The sequence below is a fragment of the Gossypium arboreum genome, chromosome 13 (genome assembly GCF_025698485.1).
Source record: "Gossypium arboreum isolate Shixiya-1 chromosome 13, ASM2569848v2, whole genome shotgun sequence".
NCBI lineage: Eukaryota > Viridiplantae > Streptophyta > Magnoliopsida > Malvales > Malvaceae > Gossypium > Gossypium arboreum.
In genome coordinates this window covers 99,884,403-99,908,770 of record NC_069082.1, presented here as the reverse complement: position 1 = coordinate 99,908,770, position 24,368 = coordinate 99,884,403, and the positions used below count along the sequence as shown (strand labels likewise).

The 24,368-nt window shown below is 31.9% G+C and overlaps 3 protein-coding genes and 1 long non-coding RNA gene across 5 annotated transcripts; 3 read left to right on the top strand and 1 right to left on the bottom strand.

Annotated features, from left to right (window-relative positions):
• Window positions 1-956: 956 nt before the first annotated feature.
• Window positions 957-15,283, bottom strand: LOC108463885 (suppressor of mec-8 and unc-52 protein homolog 1). Of its 2 annotated transcripts, none has more exons than XM_053024108.1 (16): window positions 15,042-15,283; window positions 14,747-14,957; window positions 12,333-12,485; window positions 11,718-11,766; window positions 10,908-10,991; window positions 9,953-10,056; window positions 8,595-8,681; window positions 8,452-8,505; window positions 5,315-5,410; window positions 4,023-4,150; window positions 3,605-3,731; window positions 3,462-3,521; window positions 3,240-3,347; window positions 2,527-2,627; window positions 1,811-1,862; window positions 957-1,288 (listed from the first exon to the last, which is right to left on the bottom strand). In XM_053024108.1, exons 3-16 carry the CDS (start codon window positions 12,471-12,473, stop codon window positions 1,190-1,192), a joined length of 1,290 nt encoding a protein of 429 aa, XP_052880068.1. In that variant the 5' UTR covers window positions 12,474-12,485; window positions 14,747-14,957; window positions 15,042-15,283; the 3' UTR covers window positions 957-1,189. The 2 variants fall into 2 exon arrangements, with proteins under 2 accessions (XP_052880068.1, XP_017619362.1); XM_017763873.2 differs by having other exon boundaries at window positions 15,091-15,270.
• Window positions 15,284-15,313: 30 nt separating this feature from the next.
• Window positions 15,314-18,827, top strand: LOC108463886 (uncharacterized). The gene is made up of 6 exons (XM_017763874.2): window positions 15,314-15,548; window positions 15,650-15,787; window positions 16,301-16,426; window positions 16,786-16,883; window positions 17,482-17,689; window positions 18,531-18,827. Exons 1-6 carry the CDS (start codon window positions 15,488-15,490, stop codon window positions 18,614-18,616), a joined length of 717 nt encoding a protein of 238 aa, XP_017619363.1. The 5' UTR covers window positions 15,314-15,487; the 3' UTR covers window positions 18,617-18,827.
• Window positions 18,828-20,909: 2,082 nt separating this feature from the next.
• LOC108463722 (uncharacterized) lies at window positions 20,910-21,910 on the top strand. Its single transcript, XR_001868137.2, has 3 exons — window positions 20,910-21,103; window positions 21,480-21,532; window positions 21,636-21,910. It is a non-coding gene; the product is annotated as an uncharacterized LOC108463722 (long non-coding RNA).
• Window positions 21,911-23,058: 1,148 nt separating this feature from the next.
• On the top strand, window positions 23,059-23,628 carry LOC108462784 (uncharacterized). Its single transcript, XM_017762686.1, has one exon. The coding sequence runs from the start codon at window positions 23,059-23,061 to the stop codon at window positions 23,626-23,628; it is 570 nt and encodes a 189-aa protein (XP_017618175.1).
• Window positions 23,629-24,368: the final 740 nt, after the last annotated feature.

The following is a 24,368-nucleotide window of genomic DNA, read 5'->3' as shown; positions in this document are numbered from 1 at the left end:
AAAATCTAGACAAAAAAATAAAGATTAATACAGTAAGATTTAATCGATTCAATATATTGTTATAACAAAATTGACATTAGTTTGTAAATGAACAAAATAACTGTAGAGTTGATAACTACAAGCAGTCGAATCTTTTTATTGAGCTCCTCTTATGCACAATCTACACCATTTGTATTAAACCCTTCAACAAATGTGCTTTCTAAAATATTACCATATAATTCTGTGTTTCATAAAATATTACTATATAATTCTAGTTGTTGATTAACGAAATTATAAAATTAAATTTGAGTGACATTGTTAGATAAATATCTCAATTTTTAGAAAGGAGATAATTATAATTATACTCAAATCTAATTAAATTACAAATCTCCAATTTAAGATATTTTGTTTTTGAAATATAATTATATATTATTTTATTAATCTAATTAAATAAATTTAAATATTTTTCAATGAGAGAATTTCATCTACTAAATTATTAACTAAACCAAATAACATTTATTACAAAATGTCAACTAAATTACATAATATTTATTATTCATTATTTATACTTAAATCACTAATCCATAATGAAAATAAATAACCAAACAAATTAAAATATAAAAGTAATTAAATTCTGCATAAGGTTTTCTTTTTATTTAATAATAATTGTATTATTAAATACCTTTTTCACTAACATATTACAATAAATAATTTGATTTTATGTTATTTTTCCTACTTGTTTAGAGAATTTTTCCAAAGTAATATTAATAATTTTTATAATAATAAAATTTTAAAATTTAAAATTATATAATTATATAAATAGAATTTATACTACCAAATATGACATAAGAATTACAATGTAATAACAAGCGACGAGACAAGCCAAACACGCTTAAGGAATTAGAATCTATAATCACAATAAAATGTAATTATTACCCAAGTAATTACATTTAATCCAATACTTTGCAGCTTGAACAGGACAAAACATGAGTATTAGATATCATTCGGAAAATCTTAGATACATAGACACAGGTTTGAATACAAATAACACAGTATTAAATATTAGAAAACTAGTGTCCAGCTAAAGATCATATGAAATTGAAGAGTCATTCTATCTAAATAGTAAGTTACAGAACTGAAGCCATGAATAAAATATCAGACATAAAGAGTGTTGATTACAACAGCTTACCAGAGACCTGATAATTGAAGTTCAAGACTTCCATAATTTCATGGTGCAATCTTCCGCATAGGTAGCTACCAGATTCCTGTGAGGATGATGTGTGATGCCTATTACATCCTTTTCATGGACCTGTCAATGTCATTCACCCCATTAACAACACACACAGCCTTAACCAACATACACTTTAATCTTATGTTTCAACATGAACCAAAACTCTACAAACATATCCTATTTTATATGACCAATATATGAAATCCACATGAATTCTAGTTGTATTACTAGGAATTAGGGATGAGTGTCATATACAGGTATGTCTCCGATATGACTAAATTCAATTTTTAGAAAGTTCTTTCATGTATTTGGAGAACCACCCCCTCATACTCATGTTAAAACTATGTTTCGGATAAGAACATTTTAAGAAAAAAGTGAGTCGGAATAACAAAGAATTTTACACAAGGTTGTTTGAGACTACAAGATTAATATGATAGCTCAATTTTTTAAACAGTAGAATAGTAAGATGCATAAAATTTTACCCGGACTCGGGTTGAGAATTAGATAGAAGAAACCAACTGTGTTTAGAATTTTAAAAGAGGAAGAGAAGACTTAAAGAAGTGTAGAATAGGCGAACATAGCCTCAATCGGAGAGCTTACTGTCATTAGATGCTCTAGTTTTCCTGTTTGGTAGCTGAAGCAGTAAATATTCCTGCAGATATTAATACAAATAAAATCAAAAGAAAGTTAAAAAAATGATAAAGAAATTGAGAAAAGTACATAGCTTTTAGAGCCATCGTTAACCAAGTAATTTACATAACATCATCAGCAACAAGGGAGAAATCTTGTTAATCAAGGGGCAGCTAATTATAAATTTCTTATATAAGACACCAAAGCTGGTAACATTATAATCGCTCACAAACTTCACAACTGAGATATTGCTCTCATCAATAAAAAGGGTGCATATTTCATTCGGGAAATGGATAAATTATGTAAATGGATTATTTAAGCGCTATGTTGCTCCATCTTATCATTTTTCTTGAAGTACCCATGTCCAATCTTTGAATCTAACACATATTGGACATGAGCATGGAGATTTGACCAAACCTACATATACTAGGAAAGACTTAAAAAATTGGACATACCCATGTTGAACACATTCCTGTCTATCATTGTAACAAAAGTTAGCTGCCACCAGAATTACAATACTGATAAACGCATCAAGTTCCTAAGCTGAAACTTTACAACCCTGTTCTCATCATGCAAAATAAGAGGTGCTTGAAGACATTCCCTTCTCTAGGAGGCTTTACAGGTTGATTAGACCCTTAATCTTACAATCTAAATTTATTGCATGGAAGAATATTTTAAAGCATTACCTGTCCTCGCCTACACAGTATATCCATTCACCTTTTGGTGAGACACAGGCAGCAACAAAATCTCCACCCTCCTTTTTACCGGATGAGAAACTTTTCACAACCTGCACCGCAATCATTATGGAAGTAAAGCATGATCACAAGTGTTCATTTCCATTCCACTGGCATAGAACAAAAAAGATGATGCGTTAAAAGAATTTTAGCCAAAGTACAAGCAAACCCAATATTGCCGTTGCTAATCAAGGAAATCACCAATCATTTACCCTCTTTCCATTCACTATCACAGTAAAAGATTTGATTAGTTTAGGCTTAGAAATCTATATTAGAAGGTTCAGAACTACAAATACAGTTTTGCCTTTACTCAAAATTTCCAAACCATAGCTTGACACATTATGACTTAGAACAGCTGATGCTTACTATGTTGTAGAGAAACCTAGAATTCGGTAAAATATTGTGTTGGAAAGGTTGAGTAGGCAAAACTAGTATCAGCAGCGGTGGTAAAGGAAATCATCATATAATAATTTAAAAAAAAAAAAACTCAATGATTTTAAGTTATTTCCAATGGGGGCGCAATTAAAACTCCAAGAATTGAATTTGCTTTTATGAGAAGAAAGATGGAGCAATCATCAAAGTAATAAATGGAGAAAGAAAAGGCTTAAGTGAATCATATCAATGTAAAATCACATTGACAGGAGTAAATTTCCCTCAGAACTTACCTGTCCTTGAAGTGTCATGATGTATATTGACGACGTCTTATTGCACACAATAATATGATCTGTATTTTTCGGGAAAAGATGAACTGAATTCACTGAAGCATCACCACCCTACCAATCAAAAAGTATAAAACAAGGGTTTAAAGGTATAAAACAAAGGTTTAAAGGCAAAAAGCAACATAAATTATGTAAAATATAAGCCAATTTTATTGAGAAATAGAATACCCTTAACGTAGGTGGTGGTTTAAATGTTTGTAGGCAGTCTGTTGTTTTTACATCCCACACCTACAAAAGGCAGCATGGCCAGTTAGACACCAAAGTGATGATTAAAAGATTGATATTTCAAAATACATGCATAGAGAATTTACCTTGACAGTGCAGTCACTGGATGCAGTAATAACACGACTTCCATCAGCTGTAAAAATGGCATCATTCACATAAGATGTATGCCCACGAAATTCTTTGAGCAACTTTCCAGATTTCAATCCGTGGATTCTGCACTCCAGAAAAAAGAAATAATGGGTGGAAAGAAGCAACCGGACAATATCATATTTGGCATATAATGTCAACATGTCACAACTATGGATATCAAAAAGAAAATAATTCAGCAACCAAAACAGTCTGGGCATGAGAATTTCAGAATAAAAAAGAAAAAAAATAGAAACAAATGAAAAGAAACTAATCCCAAGGGAAAACAAAGCTAAATAGTTCTACACTTAACTGCTTGCTTCATATGCAAACATTTTAATTTGACACAAAAGAGTACACAAAAAGGAGAATTAGAACCTTGCAGTACTATCAAAAGATGTACTTAGTAACTGGCTTCCATCACGAGAGAAGACAAGACTTGTCACACCTTGAGAGTGTGCACGTTCAAGACGGCGCAAGCATTGACCTGTCCTTATGCGCCAAACCTGAAAAAAAGTTGCGAATCAGATCTTACCTGCATGACTTCTATAAAATTCCAATTGTAAATCAATGGCACTCAATTTTAGAAAGAATGCTGCAACATTGGCAAATCTGGAATGCCAACAAGAATTCCAACTAGCTTCAATCAAGGTATAGCGTCAAGCATCAATCAGGTTCATGAGATACGCTCACACGATTAAGTCCTACCAGAAATATAGACCATATAAAAAGATCCACAAACCAACATTTGACCAGTAAAATAAAAGGGAAATGTTAACAATGCCTAGTGGCACTGGTTAAGATGATATTTAAGAAAAGAAAATAGTAATTAAAGCATTGTTCCCTCTTGAATTTGGTGAAATTTCAAGCAAAAAGTCTTTCTTAAAACAGTAATTTAACCATCTTTAATTAGTGCCTATAGGCATCTGTTAACTGGAACCAAAATGAAAACCACCTGCAAGAAGTTTCCAAATTTTCTTTTTTATATTAAAATGGAAGGTGGTTGGTTCAGTCGATTAAACAGAAAAAGAGAAAAATGTTCAGGTTGGGTTGGTTTATGTAATGGATAGGTAATTGGGTTGGGCTTAGGATTTGGGTTAACTATTTATATATTATATATTTATTACATTTATAAATATATCTAAAACATTTTAAAATAATATTGTGTTTAATATAAGTTGGTTAAGTAGGCTGGTTTGATTATGCATTTCATAATTGATAACACCATAGCCAGCCTTAAAACCAACTTTTTGCCAACCTAACTGACTTGACCAAAAAAACACTTTAAAACCATCAGCTATGTTGGTTTCAACTTACTTTTGCTGAGCCCTAGTTTTGAGCAAAAAAACACTTTAAAACAAGGGAAACACGAAAAGCAAAGGAAGTAACAATTAAAGATCAGAAAAAATTAAAACCATTGAAAGATAAGATTCCTTGGACCCAACGTTGAATGCAAAAACTCAAGCGACCATTAAAATACCAAGTAGAACTGATATTTATCATCTGATAAACTACTAATTCTTTCAGGCTTCTCACAACACTTTTCATTAGACAACATGAAAAATAATTGACAGATGTAAAACACAGATCGCACAGGATTAGGAATAAACTGTTCATTGTCTAGAGCACAGAAACTAGATCATAAGTTCACACATATGCAACAAAATTACCTTTATCTTTCCATCTTGTGACCCAGACGCAATCATCTCTGAGTCTCTGCTAAAATCAACACAAAGTACAGGATCATCATGCATCATGAAAGTTTCCTGTGATGATATGTCAGTAATGGCACAAATGTTAAAAAAAAAAAATGAATAAACATAAAAGTAACAGAAGGATAAGAAAAGGAGAACAATAATCCATCCTCTTGAACATTGGTGAGGGGCATGCATAACAGCAGTTATGGTTGCTCTTTGTATATTTGCATTCAACTCTGAATCAAAGCATGATTCTAAGAGTCATAGTTAACATCAACAAACACGAGGTTACAGAACCAATCAATTTACAGAACATGGCTTTGCTTAAGACAACCTCATCATGACTTTGCACTGGCTAATAGAGACATGGGGCAATTAGACCAGGACTACATGCGCTAACTGTCTCTCCCAAGACCAATCTAGATTAGGGCTTTCCATAAGAACTATCTGCATCTATAATTTGAACCCATCTTCATAATCTGTTCAGATAAAACTAACTAGTATCTAAACAGTTTTCCAATATGCTTTAACTGTAATAATGATTATGATCCTGGTTTAGCTCAATCAGCAGCTTACTCAAGCTATCCAACCCAAATGACGTGGAACAAAAAAATTCAAGCTAAAAGATGCCTACAGACAAGCGTCCTATAACTTAACTAAATTGTTTATTTTGTCAGCTTATCTTATGTTTGTTTTTTAATTGCCTATAGTTAGTACTGACATTCAATTACATTATTTATTATCATGTGATTAGAATGTCACCTTTTAATTTTTTTAATGTCTAGGTTAGATGATATTCTTTTTTAACCACGGGCTAGGATTAAATGCCCTAATGCACTTTTCCAGCCAAAGTAGTCATAAGAATGATGGTTCCTAATCAATGTGTAATAGTCAACCCAACAACAAAGGTACAACTATCAGATATAATCCCTTTGTTTCGAAACTATGCTTGATAAATAAGAAATAATTTGCTCTCTAAACTTGATGTAAGTGGTTATCACCATATAAACTAAGGAGTCTTGGTAAAAGAAAGACAACCTCCAAGACTATATATGAGCTCTATAAAGTGAAGTTAGGTTAAAAATGCACCAAGCACATTCATAAAAATTTCAATAGAGGCACTAAAGACATATCCGGAATCAATCTTTGGCACTTCCTTTTGGTGGTACTTGATCTTGAATCCAAAGACAGAAACTTAAGGAAAATCAAGTTTTAGTGGCAATCATTGAGATAAACTTGTTACAAAATCAAAGAATCTTTTTTCTTGTGCAAGAAGGTCTTCTTTGGAGGATTTACAGTCTCAAGAAAAGGACTAAAAGCAAAGCAGGGAAGGGTTAAGCATTAAAGGGTGAAGATCACTAAAATAATCAAAGAAATCAAAGTTTTTATGGTTAGACTTTTCCTAGCAGAGGTGCATATGGAACATTGCTCCTAGAAGTCCTGTCAGTAAAAACTTGAGAAACAACTTTGAGTGGTCAAATTCAGCATAGAGACCATTTTGACCAGATTAAGGTGATGATAAAAGACTCATTAGTTTTTACAGAGTCGAAGAAGAAATTAATTTTGCAGCGCGATACATCAAATATTTGAACAAAACTACTCTTAGTCAAGATGGGATGCTGGAAAAAATTTTAAATGAGAAGTTATCAAACAGACATTATAGCTATTCTACCAATGGTTTGAAGTTCCATTTAATGTTAAGGGCCATGCTTCATTAACCGCATAGTTTAGCTTACAAAGGGCTTGCCATTTATTGAAGTCAAATTTTGATTATGTACTTGATAAAAAGAAACTGCTCTTTAACCCTACTATAAAAAGTCTTCGGAACTCATTGTAACTCCTACAGCAGCCACAGCATATTTTTATATCATTGCTAGTGATTATACAATCATGAATTCTATTCTTGTTAGAACTTCAATTCTGAATCAATTTTAGCCCATGTTCTGTGTATGTATATATATATGATTTTCTACTTCCGTGATACATCACAATAATATCACGTTACCTACTAATATCAATAGTTCCAATTTCGTCGCTAGTTTATACAGAAAGAGAAGTCTAAAGGTCCAATGTATTTATAATCCAAATAATTTCACAATGCTGCCACAACAAACACAGTGTATTTCAAAATGAATTATCTTCTTTCATCTTTATTTTAGCAGGATAAAGATGAAAGAAAAATTGATTTTGGCAATAAACAGGGATGTGAGAACTGTATACATGCTCCAAACAAAAAATCTCATGTCCAAACAAATTGCATTGAAGTGAAGACAAAGAGATTGTTTGATTTCCAAGCAAGAAATGATACGCATGAGTAACAACAAACACATGAGGCTCCAGATCCTATGCAAATTAGATAACAATGTGAAACGATAGATACATCCAGTGACATACACATTATATACAGAAGAAATAGCATTGCATTTATAATCAATGAATTCAAGTGACTTGTTTCATGTCCGGATTAAGCTCATCTGGGCACAAAAATAATCCCCATCAAAAAGCTAATCTCATTTCTTCATTTTACTCTCACACGACATAAAATTTCAGCCAAGAGGAAACAAAATAAGCACACTTTACATAAGCATATATAAGACGCTTTAATGCTAATAGTAGCGGTCAAAATTAATCTTTGTATACTTCTTTAGTTTACACTACAAATGAATAAAACCTATATGCATAATTTAAATTATTATTCAGCATATATCAAGATGCTGCAATACATGATAAAACAAATAGAAGTAATCACGCAATTAATCCTTCCATAAAGTAATAATGAGAAACACTCGGATGAATACCTTTTCTATTGACCAAGAAAAGAAAATGGTATAAACAAACCTCAAAACAATCATAGTATAAACATAAAAAACACAACTGGAAGCAACTCAAAAACAGTAATCTTTCCACTACCAATCACAAACACAAATCTAGAAATGAATTTTCTAATGACCAGAAAAAAATACAAACAAAAATCTAACAATTAAAGTATTAACTATCATGAAATTGGAATTGGTTGTTTTCACTTTCAGTGGGTAGTCCTTCCATTTGGTAACACTAATCAAAGAAAACAATAATGATATAAAACAATTTAAAAGAAACAAAGTGCTCACATCTGCCTGGTACTGAAGATCCTTCTTGAGCTTCCCACTTATGTAATCCCAGACCTTTTAACAATAAAAAAGTAAACGCAATAAAGGTTCATCCATATAATTCACACTAACAGAAAAGTTTGCCCTTTTTGAAGATATCAAACCTCAATAAATCCATCAACAGAAGAAGAAACAAGAAACTGCCCATCTGGTGAGAACCGAGCACATTCTGCATGACATTTCTTCCCAAACTGTAGGAAAACAACCAAGGCCAAGAAAAAAAAGGATGATGAGTTAACTATATTAAATAAAGGCAGAAAACAATTAAGGAAAGAATAGTTATAAAATAAAGGCTAACTTTCACATTCCAAGAAGCCTATAGCAAAAAACAATTCACCTTCTTGAATTGAAATGAAGCTCATGTTTAATGGTAATTAAAAGCCATTTTGCAGGTTTCACAGTACAAAATATCAGCAACATATAAATAAACTCAAGTCAAGGCATAACCAAATTATCAACATATACTCTATCTCACTTATGCTCCAATCAAAGCAGTTCTTTTTTTTCTGAAATAACAGAGTAGGATAAAAGACTTTCTGAAAGAAAATATATATATATGGAAAAAAAGTATACAATTAAAATATTATAAATATTTTAAGCCATTCTTTGACAAGAAGAATATCAAAATCTATATTAGGAAAAGAGAGAAGGAAATAAAGAAAGATTATTAGTTCTTATATTAATTTTTTTGGCACGTCAAAAATTTATATTAATTTAGTCTAACTAGGTAGACTTTACTTCAGACAGTTACCACATCATCTTATTAAGAGACAACATCGTTTTCTTAATAGTAAAGTGCTCAAATTGTACACTAAGATTGAAGCTCAAGAAAAGTAGGGTGGTAAAATTGGAGGCTCCAATATACTAAGATGATTAATATGACCTTTATCCCAATAATATCTACTCTTGCCGGCAGTTTTGAGCCCCAAAAATACTCAAAGATGTTTTGCTACAGTTGAACCCCTTTAAACTTAGAACTCACAAGTTAAATCATCTATTCCTATACCAAAACATAGATGACAAGCAAAATCTTCTCAGGGAGAACAATGATTAAAATTATAGGTGACATGCCTATGATGATTAATATGACATATCAAAATTTAAAAAAAATAGATATGACATTGCAAAAAACCACAAGAGAATACGACAATCTTTTCCGAATGAAGATTGCCTGATGATCAGCATCACTATAAATTCAGCTGATTGTGAGGCTTTTGAATAAATAAAGAAAATACCAAAATTTTCAGTCTTGGAAACAAAGAAAATACATAAATCAAAGAAAATAAAATAATAAAAACTAAACACTAGAGCAAATTGGGATTCCCACCAAGTGTAAGAGAACATGAAGTTAGATCTACAGAAAACTAATAACCAAAAAAAAAAAAAAAAAACTGACTTCAAGGAGAGAAACCAAGAAAAGCAAGTAGCATAAAATCTCAAAACACATGATCATTGAACTTACTTTGATTGTATGCGATAAGGTCGTTGGATGCATGTCATCAATGTCTTGTTTCATAGCAGCTGTTCCTCTAAATAAGTCAAACTGTGTTCCTGGAGGAAGCAAACCTGAAAAGGACATAATGAATGATTATCCAACAGTCAAAGTGAAACATAAACCCAAATCCAATACATTAGAAAGAATAACTAGGGTACTAAACTTGTTAGTAAAACCAAAAGATCAACCCCTTTCTTCATTTTACAATTTTCTCCTCTTCAAATTTATCTTTTATTTCTTCTTCTCTTTTCTCCCACAATTCCACTGGTTTTACATTCCATTACTTTCTGGATCTTCATGCCTTTAGGCATCTTCTCTTATTTGTTTTTTATTTCTCCGATCCTATTCCCTTCCACTACCACAAATCGTTCTTTTCCATTTCAAGCCAGCAAAATTTTGGACAAATAAGGTATTCAGTGGCCATGGTTACTTTCTGAATCTTCTGATGTTTGAATAATTTGTACACCTTGCTTTTAGGTGCAAGAATTGCATTCACACTCAAATTAAAAAGGCACACACCTCAAAGGTGTAGCATCCTTCTATCACCCCTCGCATCAATCCTTTAGCATTTCTTGTTGAGTCATACATAAAAGTGCACTTCGTACACGTTTAAAAATCTGGTCAAAAGCACTATATTTGTGCTTCTACTAGCATTGCAACTCTTAACTTCATTAAGTTTGGAATGTGAACAAATTTGGCGTTTGGGCCTTTGGGGCATATTTGATTAAAGAAAAATGGCTATTTTGTGCTTGATTGAGTTGCCATTACTAACCCATTTTTCTTTCATGAAATTATGATTTCAACACCCAAACCCTATGGATGTCCTAATAAAGAACTCAATAGATGTTAAAGTGAAATTATAAGTATCAAACCAACAAGAAACTAATAAATGAAGCATCTTCACATTTAAACAAAAATGTACCTTGATGTTGTTGCCACTTTAGAGCCTGACCAATCAAGGCCATTAAACGTGAAGGTGGCACGACACTCACTTCTGCAGCAATGGCTGAAATTAAAAAGGATAATCATTAATCCAACTTGTAAAGTTTGTTCAAGTATGAAATTTGCATATTAAAAATGAATTAAATTTACAATGTAAATCTGCAAATCTATTAACATTTACACAATACAAGTCCAATGATATGTCCTGTTCATTGACAATGATCCCCTTGCTATACTCAATCTTAACAGTAAAAGGCCTTGGTTTAGTATTGCCTAGACTGAACACGAATGTAGATCCTCAAATGTAATGAAAAGAACTAGAGGAATTTGATAAAAGAAACCCTGATAGAGTTTAAATACTACAGTACATTTTCTGCTTCTTTTATATTTTTACATTATTGAGGAAAATATTACAAAAATGGCATCAGACTAAAATTTCGCCTATAGGAGTACTTGTGTCTTGTATTTTGAAAGCTGAGAACTTCCAAGATTTAAAGTTGCAATGAAAGGAGTATGCTTGCCTCAATAAAACATTAATCATACCTAAAGATATATTCAACAACTAGGTTAATACACAGCAATTACACAATGGATTTATAATAGCAACGCTATCACTGTTGCAATTTGAATGATTTAAACTCCTCTTCCTTGGGTAGCAGAAGCTGTTACAAATTGCCATCTATAGCCTAAATTACTATAAGTTTCGGAGACATACACATATCATTTAAATCACTTTCGGCATTTATCAGAGAAATAATCAATTACTAAAGATGTAAAGAGAAAAAACAACCTTGAGCAATCTGTGCACGACGTTTCTCTTTTGTTGAATCCTGGTAAGCCTGTTACATAACACAGGAGACATAAACCTTACTGGAAACAGGAATGAAAATTGGCTCCACTATAAAACAAGGGAAAAAAAAAAGAGAGACAAAGAACAATTTTACTATTTAAATAAAGATGGAAAGGAAATAGGGAAAGCAATACAAGCATGGCAATCCAACTTCCATTTCATGCTACAAGAACAATCAGCATGATGGCAATGATAAGTTCAGACATAAATGTTGAATGAAATTAAAACTGAATCAAGCTCATCACACACTTAAAGAAGCATGAATTCTGAGGAAAAAGGAAGTGAAAGGTGGAATAATTTTTCATTAGTCTGCTTGGACAGCTAGACATACTACAACTGTAGCTTTAAATTCACAAGATTTTAGCCCTATACATCCTGGCAAACATTGGGTTCCAAATAATTATCTTTCTAAAAAATGGCAATCATGGTAATCTTACGCTTTCAAAACTTATTTTGACAGAAAACAACACTGCATGTTTCAGAAATGAGTGGAACATATCATCACAAAAATAACAATGAAACAACACATAAGGACACAAAAGCTAGTTTTTTTACCTCATTTGGATCAAAATAAGTTCTGACAAGGAGATGTTCAAGCCTCAAGTATCTTTCAGGTTGCTCTTGCTTCATAACACCCATTGCCTGGGTTTGCCTCAAAATAGCACGTGCAGTGTCCAACTCTCTTAGTTCAATCATTTCTAATACAATCTGCAGAAGGCAATGCAAAAATGGGAAATATAATATGGAACATAAATATGAAGAAATTGAAAAAGGATGACCACAATGAGTGGTGACCTAATGATTTTAATGTACACCTCAATCATGACAAAGATTCATCTTAAGCTCATGTTCAAGCCACACGAAGAAAAAATATGGCATGTAAGAGGTTGCAATTCGTTTTGTAATTTGTTAAAAGTGCAGACAAGACACCAAGAACCTATTATTATTTTGACATCACATGACACCTATGTTATAGATCAAGTAGCAAAACTCATGAAAAAACAAGTTAAAATGATGGAATGGTGGTCGAATAAAGGAAAATAAGACCATTTTATCTTTGGAGCTAGAGATCGGATGACCTTTATTGTTTAAGATATCAAGAGTCAAAATACATGTATGATATAAATTATGCACGTATATATTTGTATATATATAATACTAATGCATAGATAGTTATGCATATGTATAACCTATATTTGACCTTCAATTCAGTAAACTAAAAGAGCCAATTCTTCGGTCAAACCTGTGTACTATTGCAAGAAACTCCACTATAAGGTAAGGAAATTCATTTGCAAAAATAGAGAAGAACCATAAAACACTAAATACATAGATAGAGTAACCACCTAACCAGTTAAGGACTAATAAGACAAGACATTACAAAATTTAAGGAAACTCCATAACTGATTAAACTATGAAAATCATCTAGACTATAGAAGAAAGTAAATTGCCATAGACCATTAACTTTCGACTTAGAGACCTGACAAGAGGATAGACTAAAACTACTTGAAACATCAAATTCAAACAAAAGAAAGAAGGGAGTGATCATCATATCAGTTAAGATAATGTCACACTCACAAGGAATCCCCACAAAGCGCAACCGCAGCTCAAGATTCCTTTTTCCACTGAACTAAGGTACAAACTTCAATCGTAGGTAAAAGAAAAAGAATACACATATAACCATGATGAACATAAGCCTTCTTTGGAAGTTTGTACACCCTGAGATGAGTGCTTAGCCTTAGTAAGCAACGCCCTCTCTAATCAAAATGCATTGCAGGCTTGCAGCATCACAAACTCCTTCTAATCATTGATTATCAGTAACCATTCAAATACCTCAACCACACAACACTACAACTTCAACAACATAATTATAGTTGCATTAGACCATTGCTTTTTCCACTTTAGCAGTGTTTTCAAGGGTGCAAGGTGCACTCTAGGCACTTGAACCCTTATTTTGCTCCATGCACAAGGCATAAGAAAAGCACTAACCCAAATTAAGTGTGCAGCATGTATATGTTTCGTTTTTCTGTGACTATATATATTTATATATAGCATAAGATGTGTAATAAACTCTGAAGTGTGATCTATATCTACAAAATATGCAATTTTTATTGGTCAATAGACATGATTTTCTTATGTCCATGTCTGTTTTTGAATGCTCGAATACTTAGAAGTATAGAGTTCAATACCATCCCTTTCTTCCTAGTAAAGGTATATCTAATAAGAAAAGTGAATAACAAAGGAAATTAAAGAGAACTTCAATGAGATGGGCTTTTTCTGTTGTATGCCTATTTACTTACAAGAAAGCGCACCTAGGCTCACCAAGCGTGTGCCCGATTAAATTGGCCTTGCCAAAAAGGGAATGAGATGTTTTCCTTGTCCAATGCTGAGCCATAAGGTGCAAGCACGCCTAGGTGCATGCCTAGACAACACTACACTTGAGTACTACTTATATTTTACATCCCAAGAAGCTACTTTATGAAGCAATAAAATTGATAGATGGCAGGTAGACTGTTACTTTACAACTTGCATTTGAGTTCTTAAAATGTTGTTGTAACTTATAGAGGAAAAAGGCAACTAAGTAGTAACTCAGATCCCACACATACAGCCGAAAGACTCTTGAAGGTTGTGAGCATAAGAGAGCTTAGGGGTGTAATATCTTCATTCAGCGAGTTAATTTAGATAGGGTTGGGTGCATTATGGGTAGACAAGAACTAAAAAAGAAAAAGAAAAAACTTACAAAGAAAAACAACCAATCCAATTCTAACGTAATTGTTCTATAGAGAAAACAAAATCATGCAGTTATATTTTAAAAAAACACCGACATTTTTTTTCTCATTAATTGGAGGAAGTAAAAAGCATCTAGCGAAAGAATCATCAAAAATCACCCTAAATTTCATTCATATAAAGAATTAGAAAGCAATGTGTATGAAAAACTAGTTTCCAGAGTAATGGAAGATAAGAGTCCAAACCTGCTCATATAAGTCCTCCAGTTTATTCCTTGGGAGCTTAAGTTGAGCCACTTGGGGCAAAATGGCATCCCATCTTCCACTGTTAATATCAGCAACAAACGTCTCGATGCTATCTACAGTATTCAGAGAAACCTGACACTCGTTCTGTAGCGTTTGAAACGTTTGATGCAAGGAATTTTCTTTGCAAAATTGGAGCACAATCTTAATAACGCTGAACCAAAAGAAGAAGAAAAAAAATTGTAATAACCAAAACAAAACAGAAGTTAGAAATTGATGTCAGTATCTTGAGCATTACCCAAAACCAGAAAACAAGAAAACAGCAAAAGCATAGAAGGGAAACGTACTCTCGTGCTTCGATTTCTAGAGTCATGGTGGGAGCCCGAGTGAAAGGATTGAAACAATTTGATGAAATTTGAACTCCTTGTTTTGTTCACATATTTGTAATAATTTGGACCCGTGGCTTGCAGAGTTAGGGTTGTCTGAGGCTTTCGGGTTTAATACATTTAGGTCCGAGTTTATAGTTTTGAACTATCTAAACCCAAATAAAAAGCCCAACTCTTAGCTTATTGCCCTAATGGAGAATTAGAAAGATACCCTTTTCCCTGCTATTTCTACCTTCTTCTTCACCATTGTCGCAGCTATTTTGAGCTCTATCCCGTTTTTCTACTCTCTTTATCTTCTTTCACCATTGTAGTAGCAATTTTTAAGCCCGGAATAGAGTTGATTATTTGAAGAAGTACCATGAAGAAGACCAGTAAAGACAAGGCTAATGCTGTTTGTGTTGCCGAAGCTGCTCAAATGAGTAAATATCAATGGAACTTTTTTTTTTCTACTGATTTGTCTTCAAATGATATGCAATTAACTCTGTTGCAATGGGTTTGCTTTGTGTGCCGTTGGTTTCAGCGGAGAATTTAGTTGCAACAAAACAAGGGAAGAAAAAGGATAAATTAAGCAAGAAGAAAAGAAAAAGCAAAGAGAAAATCAATCCTAGCGTTGGAATTGTTGATAAGCCTGTTGACGGGAATGAAGTTCATCTTCAAGGTGAGACTTTATTTTTAAAATATATATATTTAAATGGTGAGAGGAAGATCAAAGACTCCATGGCTGATACTTCTTAAAGCAAGATTAAAAGTTGCCACTTGTAAATAATTGATTTTTTTTTGTTTGTTTATAATTTCGTCCACTCACATTGCAGACTACATGGCCGATACATTCTGAAAGAAAGACTAAAAGTTGTGAATAAGTGATGGGTTTGCTTGGTTTATTTAAAATTTCGTGAACTATAATATTGTATTTGCTGATTCCATGGTTGATACATACTGGATGGAAGACTAATGTAGTAAATAAGTGGTTGGTTTTGTTTGGTTTATTTAAAATTTCATCAACTCTGACATTGCAATTGCATACTCCATGGTTTGATATATTCTGAAAGCAAGACTAAAAAGTTGTAAATGAGTGATTGGTTTTGTTTGGTTTATTTAAAATTTCATAAACTCTATTGTTTGAATTGCGCTTTGATGTTATATAATCATTTTTGGGTTTTTTTTCTTGTAGAAAAATTTAGAAAAGACAGAAAAAAGAAATCAAAGGGGCAATTGTTGGAAACGAGTAAAGGAGCTAATCAGGATGAAGTTTATGAAATACCTTCGGGAGATGACGACTGCTCAAAAGGCATGAAAAGTATGAAACTGGTGACTTTCCCTTAAATATTTTAAGCTTTTGGTATTATAGTAGAGAGAAACTTCTGCAGCAATATTGTTTTCCGTCACATTGAGGCATATATTTTTTTTTTAATTTTGCTCTAAAACTTATTAGTTTAAGTCTTTATTTCCACTTTTGTTTAGGATTTGCGTCACTGTACTTGGTATAGAAATTGTCGAACTTGTAGCTAAAATCAGTTTCTTTTTTTTTTTTTAATATGAATTAGCATGCCGTTTCTTTTCTGCGTTTTAGTTGTATTGTTTATGTTAAGGTTGTTGGTTGATAGACAAGTTTTTCATTCTATAGACAGTTGATGGACAAATTTTCTTAAACTGCAGAATGGCTTACAGACTACCACCGAAGTAGGCCTGGCTTGAAGGTACTGCAACAAAGGATTGACGAGTTTATAATTGAGCACGAGGCAAAACTTGAACAGGTATTTTTCTTCTTGGAACCCGTATTGAATCATAAGACCACTGGTTTTGTTAAGGAGTTCACGTTAGTTTTAGACAACATAAATGCACTTCAAACTCTTTATAAGGCATATTTGATCAGGTATGATCTTGGTGTGCCAAGGTGCCTCTTTATAAGGCAGTAGATGAAAGGTACATAAATAAAAGGCTGTATAATTGAGATTATCTTAATTTTAATTTTTTTTCCCATTAACTGTACCTGTAATAGTAATAATAGAATTATAGGGAGACAGCATCGAACTCTACCTCTTGATGTTTGAATATCCAACAATAAACATGAGACTTTTAGAGAATCACGCATATAGGCTAACAAAAGAAAGGAAATTTTGCTTGTTTTATTGGATTATTGTAAGTATACATCTTTAGCTTATTCTGTATGCACTGGTACGTGCATAGGTACCTAAGCATATTTTAGCGTCTTGCCTCATGAATAAGGGCTTTAATGCCTGTATTGCTCACCACACCCTTGACAAATAAATGCTCTTCTCTCCCCTGCCCCTTTTTCCTAAACGAAGTTGCAGTTGCTTGTTATTTATTATTTTGGTCCTTGTGGTAATATAGGAAAGAAAAGAAAAAGAAGCTCGTCTTACAGAAGGGGGATGGATACTTGTTGAACATCATAAAGGAAGGAAAAAGACCACAGACACTGAAAGTGGAACTACAGTAGGCTCTGTTTCCCAGGCTGCTGTGGAGGAGAAATTAGCTAAGAAGAAGAGCAAAGAGGTCTTTGATTTCTACCGCTTTCAAAAAAGAGAAGCCCAGAGGAGTGGTATGAATATATTTGATGTTATCTATCTTTTTTATTTTACCAAGATGTCACCATTGAGTTTATTGTGACTTTTTTTTTTTTTTGGGGTGGGGGGGGGGGAGGGGGTTCTTAAGCTGTGATTAATAATGTTGCAGGATATTGATGTTAGGATTAGCTGCTTCTTGTTGCACTTATTTTTACAGTTTTCTTTTCAGCTTAATGAATTCACAATATTATCGTTGGTCAAATATTCTTTGTGCCAGGGAACCAGCACATATTCTGGCTTAGGTCTGGGGATATGATCCTCCAAATACATAGAGTAATTTAGAAAAAATTATCATATCTGTGTTGAACACATACTCGTATCTAACACTCATATCTGAATTAGAATAACATAGCTGGCAAGAGAACATTGATGGGTACTTGCAAGCAGCCAAGCACTAGTAGGGCTCTAATCAAGCGACAGTGAGAAAGGAGAATCACTAATCAAGTCGTTAACTTTGCTTTAGCAATCTCCCATCTATTAAACAAGTTAATGCAGCTCAGAATAGAGTTGAGATTGTCAGTTATTTTTTCCCATTATTCTTTGATATACTAATAGTCATTGTTCACATGTGTAGGACCTATTTATTAATTTGAAAGTAATACTCTCTTGATAGTTATTAAATTTATATTTATATTGGATAGAACTGGGGAGGATCCGAAACCACAAATGACCTTTTCTTTATTGCTATGCTTCCAGCAATCTCTATGATGCAAGAATGTTCTTGTTACATATGCATGTTTGGTAGCATGTAGAAGTGATTCTTTTTTTTTAAATATGAGGGTGACATGAATGATTTACATAAATTTTCCCTTGCAGAACTTATGATACTCCAGAGCAAATTTGAGCAGGATAAAAAGCGGATTCAACAGTTGAGAGCTGCTCGGAAGTTTCGACCTTATTAAGTGTAACCAAACCCTTTAAAAGAACCAAGAGGTGAACCTAATCTCTGTTAATGGTTTCATTATTGCTGTATTTGAGAAGATGAAATCCTGACTACATGTAATTCGTTACCAATTTTGTGCAATTTGTGGTTTTAGAGTACACTGGAAAACGGGCTAGGATTGTAATGGGAATCTGAAGTTTATTAATGAATTCCAGGATGTGTTAAACAAATTTATTATATATCTCACTTTTTATGCATATGTTTGACCATAATAACAAGTGTATGTTTCAAAATTGCAATTTTACATCTTGCATTGAAAGTTAACAGTGGTTGAAAATGACCCACATTAGATTTCAAAAAGAACCAACAGCAACAACTTAAAAACTTATTTAAAAAAAAGGATATTTGTGAAATAGTAAGAAAAGTAATATTATATATAATTTTAAAATATTTTTAACTTAATAATTTTCAAAAGATTATGATCTTAAAAACAATGTCAAAATCAACCTAAACCAACAAATGGATATATTCATATTGAAATGAAATTGAGCATTAGTTTGATTAGGTTTATTTTGGACTTAATTTTTAATAATTCATTATTTCTTTATTTATTTTCATTTATTTTTGAATTTTTTACGTGGTATTGTCATGTCAACAATCATTGTTAATAGGGTATTGTCATGTTAGCATCGTGATGATTAATTCTAATTGAATAAATGTTAACAATCATATCAAGTTAGGATTTAACTGTCAATTACTAAATATAACAGTGAAAAGGCTGAATTTTGTGAATTGAAGAACTCAAATTGATGTAAAAGATTCAGAGATATTTCAAGGGCTTGTTCTATTAAATATTGGTAAATTTACTTTTTTTTACTCTTAAACTATAAAAAGTTCGTCTTAATCTCTTTTTTTTTCCTGCTCCATCGAACTATTATGATGTCAATTTGGTCAAAATTAAATGGAAAGTTAACAATGTTGTTAATTTGTTGACGTGGATGTCACAGTTAACATATATTAATTGTTGACGTGATATTATTTTATTTTATATGTCACACCAATAATTAATTAAAAGTTAAAAATTTAAAATAAAAATTATAAAGAATTTAAAACTCATAAAATTATAAAAATATTTAAATAATTATAATAATTTATAAAAATATATTTTTAATAAAATAGTTGAAAAAGTTGGATATATAATTCTAACTATTTCTTTTATAGAAAATATAAGGGGTAAGTGGCTTAGTTGATGGTATTAGTATCATGTTCTCTTTCTCTTATGATCTAACCATCCTGGACAACTTCGTCTATCTCTTTCCTTACATTTTTCATCAAATCTATCCTTCAATGCTTTCTTTCATTTCTCAATCTTTGATATTTTAATACTTATCAAGTTACTCTTGAGATAACCTCATTTATGTCCCGAAATAGAGTGGTCTCTGCTTTGAGACAAGAATACATCAAAACTAAATTAGTTTTACATTGTTTCAAGTCTCGAGACAATAACTCTTCGCCTTGAGACATCCAAACATCGAAGTTAAAATAAAAGAACAGGGAAGGTTGGTCTCAAGACACTAATGTCTCGACACATATTGACATCGAAGTTAAAATTTTCAAAAATAAAATAAGACCTGTCTCGAGACACTACATTGAAATTTGACAATTGAGTTGGATTTGAATCCTAACTCTAAGTTTAACCCTGCATAACCCCGTAATATGATGAACTGAATCCTAAACATTACGAATGCATATGTGTGAGCATGATTGATGTTTAAATTGAATTGATTGATAATTATGAACTAAATTTTGTGTTTATGAAATAAGATAGCTTGAGTTGTTTTGGCAATGTAAGGCCCTAAAAATAGGTCTAGTAGTTTTGGGTAAGTTTACTTGGTTCCGAGTGAAATAAAAGTTAATCGGGTTTATTAGTAAATTTTTTATTATAAGTTAGCTTAATTTCATTTAAAAATCAAAAATAATTTTTGAAAAATAAAAATATTTTAGAAAAATAAATAATCTTTGGGTAAACTAAATATTTTGGGTCAAATTAGAATTGAAAAATAAATTAAAATGGGGAGTTTAATTGAGAGAATTTAAAATATTAATTACATAGGACCATTTTTCAAAATAAGAGAAATATTTGAGTGGTTCTATGTCAAATTATTCATATTTTTGGAATTTTGGACGGAGAGGATTATTTAGTAAAACAAGGGAATTGTGAGAGTGGCTTGATGGCAATTTCCCCAAATTTTGGAAATCAGGTGGGGGTTCTTCGGTTCAAAAATGTTGCAACCTCCTCACTTCACACACAATTCTCACCCAATTTCTAAGCATTTTCTCTCATTTTTTTTTTATTTACAAAGTCCACATATCAAATATTAGATCTCATCTTTTATTCTTTCAAAGTTCTCCAGAAAATATTTCTAAAGTTGGGAAAACAACTCATTCGAGTTCTTCAAAGATCTTGATCCAATCTTCAATATTGGTGATTCTAGATCGATTGAAGGTATTTTCTCAACTCTAAATTCATTCTAAGGTTATTTTTAATCATTATTTATTATCTAAATTGATTAAAATTGTTTTTCAAATCTTGATCTCTTAGCTTTTGAACATAAGATTCATTAATGGTGAATTCATGGTTTTGAGTTAAAATCCAAGTTTAAATGGATACTTAAGCTCAAATCATGTTTATTAAGAGATTTTTTATCATAAAATAAAAGATTGAACTCGTTTGGTTGATCAATTTTGACAAATTCCTTTTTTTAACTAAGAAAATGAGTTGATTTTCTGGAAAATTATGAAACAGTTTGTTTGGTGAAATTGATATTTAAGTTTTGTATTGATAGATTAGGAATGATGTTTAGAAATGATTTTTGGTGCAGAGAAGGTCACTTGGGGGCTAAAATTTGTGTTTCGACTAGATCGTGAGTTTTCGGTAAGGTAGATTAGAGAGGCATTTCAGATCTGTGTAGTTTATGATTTTTCAATTTTCTTGTTGTTAATGATAAACTGTAACATGTATTTTACCTCTGTTTAAGATCCACATCAAGGAGGGGCCACTGCTAATCAGAATTAAGGTTCAAATATAGCTACTTGATACACTTTGGCTTGAGAAGCAAAATGTGAATGTGAGTGGTTTTTAAAGGCATTTGCTAAACATGCCTATTTACATTTTGAATTGAGGTTTGAATTGTGTTTCTAGTGATTCAATTGTATCTCAAATGGTTTAGATTTCAAAATTGATTTTAATTTTATGGAAACATATTTGTAAATGATTTATGGAAAAAGTGAATAGAGTGTTTGATATGGTTGATTTAACTTGTATTGATTAATAATTGGAGCATGGATTACTGTATATTACAGCACTTGATGATGATTTTATAGTTGGTTTAGATCTATAGATAAAGACACTTATTGAGTTTATCTATGTTTATATTAAAATTGCTAAGTGACATGCTTTATATTAAATTTTTACATCCTGAATTAAGTGTTTAAATATCAGTGTTTATGCCCGGTGTATTTGGTTATATTGGTAACATTGCATTGTGGATCCATTGGATATATATGGCATGTCATAGGATTTGTGAGCACTCACCACTACATGTGTTATTTGTAAGCATATGACTCTAGGAGTGTTGACTTTGCTGGAGTGAGTAAAGGAGTGTTGAGTTTTTTTTTCTCTACTCAATTATTGGCAATTTCGAGGCGACATAAGGGATTGTTGGAACATTTTCAAATATTTATAGTATTCCAATAACTATAAATGCATGGGTGTAATTAATCACAAAGTTATATTATTTGATTTTTTGAAAAAGAATTATAACTATTTAAATAATATTATTTGAATAGTTATAATTAAATGAATAGTTATGTATTTATTTTAAAGACATTATTATTCAGGAAGACATCTATGATGAAAGATGTCTCTATGAAGAGACATGAAAATTTCTATAAATAGGAATGAGATTTCATTTGGAAATCATACCAACAAATTATAATATTCGTTCTTTCCTTCCTTCATTTTCTGATATTATTAGATTATTCTATAAAGTATTATTGCAAAAATTCTTTATAGAAATTGAGTTTCTTGTCATACATTACTCAGTGTGTAGTGGGCTATTCTCGTCAGTGCAAAACACAAATAGTCATTGGCTTCATTGTATCCTCGAGGTTAATTTGCTTGAAACTCGTTTGCACACCGAAGATAGGTGAGGGCGAATATAACCTTAAAGATAGTGGTTTAATACACACCTTGGAGCCTTGTCCTGTTTATTCTTCTGTTCGAGTTCTGTTCGTGTGTTCGAGATTTTCCTTATCGGTGATTTGTACTAACAATTTTAAGGTTAAAATTCATGATGACTATCACAACTCATGAAAGTGGAATATTAAGGGAGTTGGCTTCCAATTTTTGTCAAACTTGATTGGTTTGATGGAGGCAATTTTCGATGATGGCAGAAAAAGATGCACTTTTTATTATCAACTTTGAAGATTGCTTATATTTTGGATACTCCAAGACCTGACGAGACTAAAAATGAATCTGTTGCTGCAACCCGAGAAAGACAAAAATGGGACAATGCTGATTACATGTGCATGGGCCACATATTGAATGGTTTTTCTGATAGTTTGTTCGACACCTACCAAAATGAGGTCACCGCTAAAGAATTATGGGACAAATTGGAGACAAGATACATGACTGAAGATGTTACAAGTAAGAAATTTCTTGTCAGTCATTTCAATAATTATCAAATGGTTGATGGTCGTTCTGTTATGGAACAATTCCATGATATTGAAAAGATTCTGAATCAATTCAAGAAATATGATATGAAAATGGATGAAATGATTGTTGTATCCTCCATAATAGACAAAATTCTTCCATCTTGGAAAGACTTTAAAAGAAGTTTAAAACATAAGAAAGAGGAAATATCTCTTAAGGTTTTGAAAAATCATCTTTGTATTGAAGAAGAATATCGAAAGCAAGATCAGAATCTAAATTCTGAAAATGCCAAAGTGCATGTTACGGAGGAAGTATAGACTACTAAACCATTCAAGAGAAAGTTCAAATAGACTGATAGAGCACCTAAGTTCAAAAAGAAAAAAAAGGGCTTGTGCTATCATTGTGGTAAGCCGGGACATTTCAAGAATGAATATCGATTTTTAAAGAAGAAATCATCTTCTAAGGCTGATAATAATGAAAAGTTCGTTCAATGATATCTGAAATTAATATGGCACAAGATGATAATACATGGTGGATTGATACCGGAGCAACCAAACATGTGTGCAAAGACAAAAGCATGTTCACAAAGTTCACATAATGTGAAAATGACAATTTCTTGTACATGAGAAATTCTTCCACCGCAGCAATCAAAGGTAAAGGGTCTGTTGAACTACAATTCACTTCTGGAAAGGTTTTAACCTTAAATGATGTATATTATGTACCAGAAATTAGAAAGAATTTAGTGTCTAGAAGTCTGTTAAATAAGCTTGGTTTCAAACTTGTTTTTGAGACAGATAAGTTTATTTTGTCTAAGGGAGGAATTTTTGTAGGGAAAGGGTATATGTATGAGAGTAGGTTTAAACTAAATATTATTAATAAGAATAAAAATACTATTTCTACTTATATGGTTGAATCTTTTTGTTTATGGCATTATAAATTAGGTCATTTGAATTATAGGAAATTGAATGACATGTATAAGTTAGATTTAATTCTTGTTTTTAATAATAATATTGAAAAATGCAATACATGTATGTTGACTAAAATTACAAGAAACCCT

Coding starts and splice junctions, on each gene's coding strand:
- LOC108463885 (XM_017763873.2), bottom strand. CDS start 15,116: ATGACTCTAGAAATCGAAGCACGAGA. Junction 10,057..10,907: donor AAAGTGGCAACAACATCAAG/GTACATTTTTGT, acceptor TGTCCTTTTCAG/GTTTGCTTCCTCCAGGAACA. Junction 1,863..2,526: donor TACTGTGTAGGCGAGGACAG/GTAATGCTTTAA, acceptor TAATATCTGCAG/GAATATTTACTGCTTCAGCT.
- LOC108463886 (XM_017763874.2), top strand. CDS start 15,488: ATGAAGAAGACCAGTAAAGACAAGGCTAATGCTGTTTGTGTTGCCGAA. Junction 15,549..15,649: donor TGCCGAAGCTGCTCAAATGA/GTAAATATCAAT, acceptor CGTTGGTTTCAG/CGGAGAATTTAGTTGCAACA. Junction 16,884..17,481: donor ACGAGGCAAAACTTGAACAG/GTATTTTTCTTC, acceptor GTGGTAATATAG/GAAAGAAAAGAAAAAGAAGC.
- LOC108462784 (XM_017762686.1), top strand. CDS start 23,059: ATGCACTTTTTATTATCAACTTTGAAGATTGCTTATATTTTGGATACT.